The 6,704-nt window shown below is 34.7% G+C and overlaps 1 protein-coding gene across 1 annotated transcript; it reads left to right on the top strand.

Moving 5' to 3' along the window:
- The first annotated feature begins 2,992 nt into the window (after window positions 1-2,992).
- On the top strand, window positions 2,993-6,386 carry LOC104815389 (ribonuclease 2). The gene is made up of 9 exons (XM_010543767.2): window positions 2,993-3,290; window positions 3,657-3,685; window positions 4,080-4,153; window positions 4,335-4,436; window positions 4,545-4,548; window positions 4,819-4,910; window positions 5,382-5,543; window positions 5,793-5,877; window positions 6,139-6,386. Exons 1-9 carry the CDS (start codon window positions 3,055-3,057, stop codon window positions 6,177-6,179), a joined length of 825 nt encoding a protein of 274 aa, XP_010542069.1. The 5' UTR covers window positions 2,993-3,054; the 3' UTR covers window positions 6,180-6,386.
- Window positions 6,387-6,704: the final 318 nt, after the last annotated feature.

Genomic DNA, 6,704 nt, shown 5'->3' with positions numbered 1-6,704 from the left:
ACATGTAGTCTATCATGATCAAGTTTACCTTTGCTCCTTTCAACATTTCACATTACCCCAAAATATTCAAAGTAATTTATTACATTTAAATGAATTTAAGGTATGATCGACACAGTTCATAATATCGAATGTCAAACACATTATTTGATCAAAGCAATGGCATTATTTTAGATGGGCTTTTGGTATACACCTTTTATATATAGTAACCGAAATTGTATGGTCACTGCACACAACCAACCATACATACATACAACCAACCATACATACATGCATACATAATGTATGTTCTTCTATCATCGCCCATATTTTCAATACATATATGCATATGGCGGTATATACATGAAATATAGGATCTGCACACACCCATATATATATATATATGTATGATGAGTTCGTGTATGTAATCAAGAGAAAGGGAGACATCATGGTAAGAAGAAACTGTCAAAGGTTTCTGAAGAAGCTTCCTCAATGAAACTATCATCAACGGCCAAAACATGGAAGTGGTATATTATTCTTCTTGTTTGGTTTCTGGTTCTATCTCTATTCTCTTTCGACAATGAGATAGAGAAAGAGAGAATGAGACAGAGAGTTGATGTTTGAGCTTGAGAATCTTGGTTTCTCATAGGTCAACTAAGTTTAGGTTTTTCGCATCTCTCGGAAATAATGAAACACAACATAGCACAAAACCAAAAAATGTTGTGTTATGTATCTTGACTATGAACTCTCGGTTGCTACACAGATAACATCCGTTACTGATTGAGCTGTAGATGCAACGATCAGAGACAGTCTTCCGAAACCCTATGAATGAATGAACAATCGAATTAGAGAAAACTGGAATCCGCTAACACCTCATATCATCACCGAAATCAACCGCAAAAAGTATCCAAATCACCTCAGACGTGACGGAGGAGACATCACCCTGCTGATTGTTGTTTCATCGGTCACATGACGTACTTGCCTCATATGAAGAAGCTCTCCGTGTTCGTCGCAGAAGCCTCCAGCTTCGACCGCATGTAGATATCCTCTGGTGAGTGGTGTACCTCCGCTGCCGCGCTTCTCCGATGCTCTAAAATCACTCGCCGATTCATTCTGCCGCACGTCCGGGACGGATTGATTCAACAACATATGAAGATTCCGAACGAAACCGCAGAACTTAGAAAAGTAATATAGTAACTATGATATTAATAACCACGACGTTCTAGTTTCAATACGTTTCTTGTTTTATTTTATTTTTCAAGTGTTTACTCTATTAAATATTATGTATTTCTCTATTTATTCTTTATTATACCCGTTTCTTCTTTATGTAATAAAGCTAATATGAATTTCTCCCTTAGAAAAGTGATATAATGACTACGATATTAATGAGAACTGTCGACCTCTAGCATAAATACATTTTTTTCCGTTTCAATTGTTTACTCTATTAAATATTATGTATTTCTTTCTTCACTCTTTAGCATAACCCACGTTCTAGTATAAATATAGTTTTTGTTTTATTTTCAGTTGTTTACTATATTTATTGTATTTCTCTATTAACTCTTTACCATAACCGTTTAGTAATAAAACTATAATGAAGTTCTCTATTTAATTCTCCATTTACTCCAAAATATATTTATAATGGAAATTTTGAATGACCAATCAAAATTTATAAATTTGCCACATGGATGATTATGTGGATGATGAGGTGGCTTCACCAAATCTCTTTAAACTTCTTTATTAATATATATAGATTTAGAAATGCATTGAAAAATTCCATAAATTAATTCGTTATTCATTCACGAATCAATAAATGCATTAAATATTTACGATTATACTTATTCATAAATATATTAATTCTTCGTTATAATTATTCTTTATATTGATTTTGGTGGGAAAAAATTCAATAAAAGTTGTAATATGGTAACAAAATCATTTTTAAAAATAAAAATCGACTTTCTCCATATACCTTTTGAATTCTTTTTTTATTTCGTGGATATTTTTCTCTTCTATTAAAAAATGTATGTTTAGTTCGCAAAATTGCTACACGTAATTTAAACATATACAAAAAACATTTTGAATATTTTACATCTATTTCTGATTTGAATTTAAATAAAATTTCATATATTTTTTTATGAAAATATAATTTCTATAGACATGTTTTTAAAATTGAATATAATTTTTTGGTGAATTTTAGATGAATCACGCATTAAAATGTTTAATTTTTTTTGGATTAATAATACGGAATTTTGTAGAATACATAATTTAAGAATTGATAACAATGTGTATACAAATTATTCGACGTATATGAAATTGAATAGATCCAAACCAAATATGTTGTTTTCAATGTGCATGATTTACGATAGATTTTTTATGTATGAGAAAATAAATCAATATTTGCATCACAGAAAGAAAATGTTTAGGTTGGTCTGCGATAATAAAAATACTAAGAAACAAATTTAACAAAATACAAGTCAAACTAAATAAAAAGGTCCAACTAAATGATCCCTAACTCATATTTATTTAAATAAGAACCAATTTTATATGGTTTGTTGAACTAATATTATTATGATAAAATACATATATCACACGTATATGGTATAATTTTAGTTTGTATTTTTTTTAATAAAAGCGATCATTTATCATATTTTTAAAAACTATTTATCATTTTAATTTAAGATGTGAATTATAAATTCAAAAATAAAATAAAATATATTTAATTTTAAAACTAATAATATTTTTTTTTAAATTATACGTATGTAGTCCGTGTGATGCGTGCGGGTTTAAAACCTAGTAATATGAAAAGCGGAGTCGGGTTTTTTTGGGCAAAGTTCAGTATTGTGTGGTATTTGTTTTGACCATTCTAATTTCTGAACTTAAGGCAAACGGCAGCGTTTCAACAATAACCAAACGACGTCGTCATAAGATTTGATCGAAACGATGCCGTTTTGGCTTAGATACTTTTCAAACACGCAATGACTAAATCACCCCGCTGTCCCATCTATTAACTCCATGATCCAATCCGAATATTCGTCGTCGTTGATTCAGAGGCAGGTTGCAGTTTTCGATCCAACAGAGACCATGGCATCGACCTCGTCTCGGAGATTTCTTCTTCTTCTTCTCCTGGAAGTCTCGCTCGTTGTGTTTCTCGCCGGAGATGCTGCGTCGCTTCCGGAGATCGGAGGACTCGCCGGTGACGACGTTGGAGTCGGTCGCCATCAGAGAGAGTTTGATTATTTCGCTCTCTCTCTTCAATGGCCGGGAACCGTATGCCGTGGAACTCGGCGTTGTTGCTCCAAAAACGCTTGTTGCCGTGGGTGAGTTTGATTGCGCTCTCTCGATTTTGTATCATTTCTTTATCTCTCAAAACTCCTTTAGGATCATGTTTACTTATGGATCTTTGCGGCGTATGTCGAGAATCTGTGGAATTGAAGTGGGTTTTGAACAATTCATATATGAACAATGACTGTGATGCTATCGGTCAGGCGTTTTCTCTGAATTTCAATTAGATGCGACAATTTCTTTTAGCTGCATTAAGATGGTACTTGATTGAGTTCAAATGATTTACTGTCGGTGTCATGCCATGCTTGTGAAGTGTATGGATTAATCTATTAATGATCCAATGGACCGGATGCTAAATCTGGAGCAATCAAGGCTTACATTTATTTGTTTCCTTTTTTCAGCTCGAACTCTCCAACTCATTTCACCATCCGTAAGTATGATTCTCTAAATCTTAGTTTCAGTTTTAGGAGTTGATGTCTCAGTTTTGAGTTTGAGAATCTGTTGTCTCAAAATTTGGCTGTTCTGTTGCATCTTTGGTAAACTTCGATTTGCTGCTGTGGCTGTTTTAGGGCTTCTTTTTTCGGTATAAGAAGCTGTATAAGTGTGTTTTCATGGAAACTTTTCTGTAACTTTTAGGAGGTGGATAACATACTGGAGTGAGTGGGTGGCTGATCTTGTTTATAGGATATTTCTTTCACCATGGTTATTGCTGAAATAGATCAGGCTTTGTAATTTTTGTTTTGGAGGGTTGACATGAATGTCCTATCAGCCTCTCTATATCGATATAATGACACTCTAATCATCTCTGTATATTCATCTGGTAGATGGATTGTGGCCTGACTATAACGACGGATCCTGGCCTTCTTGTTGTTACCGATCTGACTTCGATGAGAAGGAGGTGAAACATTTAGATTTCATTTTTCCCTTTTTTTCTTTTCCTTCTAACGGGTAATAGGGACAGTTCCCTGGAATCTTGGGTGCTCCTTTTAATTGGCCAGAGAATACTATTGGAATAAGAGTGAAGTAGAAATACCGTCTTAATACCTGAACTTGACCTACTGAAAGAGTGCAAAATGCAGATCTCAACGTTGATGGATGGTCTTGAAAAGTACTGGCCCACTCTCAGTTGTAGTTCACCATCAGGATGCCATGGTGGAAAAGGGTCATTTTGGGGTCACGAGGTGATTATCATCATTTAGTACAATTTCATATCTCAGTCTTCTTCACCAAAAACTAACTGAGTTTCTCTTGTCGACTTTCATGGATCTCCATGCAACACACTCTGGCAGTGGGGTAATCATCGTCAATCCTTGCCTTTTGAAATTCATTTATCGTTTTGAGTTACCTCCACACATTTGTATGCGAATTTGGATTTGTTCATGGTATCAGAAAATGCAGAAATCATACCTCTGTAACTCTGTTATTCAAGTGGAAAACTTTATGCTTAAATTCAGAATCCTTTCATCGTGTTTAGTTTATGAATTAACACGACTCAGCATTATCTTTGTGGCCTTTTGTTCCCCAGCAAAGTATTGATTGTGTTGATAATTTTCTTTTCTGCAGAGAAACACGGGACTTGTTCTTCTCCTGTAATTCGCGATGAATATAGCTACTTCATTACCACACTTAATATCTACTTCAAGTACAATGTCACGGTAAGTTTTTGATAGTTAAGCTTTGTATTTTTGAAGTACCCAGCGGATTGAACTTTTATTTCAATTTTGTATCATGAAACACAATTTAAGGTCTGGGATCGGAATCTGAATAAATGTTTGGAGGAGTGTGAAAAATTGATACTTTGAAATTTTGTTGTCATATATCAGCTTATATGGCTACTGTTTTGAAAGCTTTTTTGGTTGGGTTTTTAAGCATTCGAATCAGTATAAATTTTTCAATAATGTGTCGGAGCTTCCAGAATGTGATGACCGTTGTATTCTCATCTACTCTTTAGCTAATGATTTCTCCATGATATGGATATGGGCTGAACTTTTTGAACCGTGTAAATTACATCTGGCATGCTTTCTCACTATCTAATCTCATTTGATCTATGCGTGTCATACGTAATTCTGTCATAGCTCAGTGATGAATTAATGATGTCATTCTGCCTTCTGTAAAATCTGGAGTAGGATGTTCTGTTTGAAGCTGGCTACGTTCCTTCCAACTCCGAAAAGTATCCCCTCGGAGGAATTGTCACTGCCATTCAGAATGCTTTCCATACAAACCCTGAAGTGGTTTGCAAAAAAGGTGCAGTGGAGGAAATCCGCATCTGCTTCTATAAGGATTTCAAGGTCTGAATTCGAAACCTCTTTTTTTCGTATTGTCAGTTCCCATACTGCTGTGTGTGTATATGCTAAGGTTTGTTCTTCAAAAACCTAGTCTCCCATCCTTTGAACACTAGAGAGAGTAGAGTGGTGAAATAATGCCCATGAGGATTGCATTTGATGCCTATATGTTTCTGTTCTTGATTCGAACATATGTATTGTTATATCGTAAAGAATCGTATCAAGCATCATCTGACCGTTCCTCATGGTTTACAGCCGAGGGATTGCATTGTTTCGAAAGATATATCATCGAGGAACTCTTGTCCCGAGTACGTAAGCTTACCGGCATACACATCCTTGGGTAAGTGACTACGCTCTTCTTTGTATATATTTATGTAAGGTAAGGTTCGCCTACAATACACCTCGCTCAGTGGAGATCCTTTGTGCGCTGGGCTGCCTTTTATATATATGTTTCATCCTTGCTTGTAAATTTGGCCATTGCAAGGAGTGAAATGATTCGCCGCATGAGAAATGTGATTGTAAACCCTGAAAATGCACGGTAGGGAGATTAGGCACATATGTTATCTTATAAAGCCAGGCGATGGTTTTTGGCATTGAACAGGGCATGGGGATGATGGTGATGGAGAGGCCATGATCCTTTAGGTGTTTGCCCGACACAGGAAGAGGCTCACATTCATACGAATTGGATGGATCTCTCTCTCTCTCTCTCTTGTATTTTTAGAAGCATATATTCCAACAAGTGTTTTTTTTTCCTTCATAAAATGTTGTTATTGTATAACCGAATATGGAAATTGCTATGGTTGGGATAAGAAATGGACCACGGGAACATGTGCTCAATGGTTGGTATTATGTGCTTTTTTTTTTTCAATATTAGCTTGTCGTTTGACTTTTTTTAGATTGCATTATCTGTTCTCATTTTCAAGGGCTTCTATCCAAAATACCTCTTATTATTGCTACAACTATTTTTTATATACCTTTTTCTTTCTAGGTGTGATCATTTTCTATTTTCTAAATGATCACATCAGTCATCACATTAAATCTACGGTGGTTTTATGAAATGATTAATATGATATATAATATGTGACTATGATTATTTGGTGTGATCACTATAAATTTAACGTTATGATCATATGATCATTTTTAAAAAATGATATGTGTAGAAATAGT

This window comes from Tarenaya hassleriana, unplaced genomic scaffold, assembly GCF_000463585.1.
Source record: "Tarenaya hassleriana unplaced genomic scaffold, ASM46358v1 Cleome23, whole genome shotgun sequence".
Lineage (NCBI taxonomy): Eukaryota > Viridiplantae > Streptophyta > Magnoliopsida > Brassicales > Cleomaceae > Tarenaya > Tarenaya hassleriana.
The sequence above is the reverse complement of the archived record's forward strand: the minus strand, read 5'-3'. Positions and strand labels throughout refer to the sequence as shown.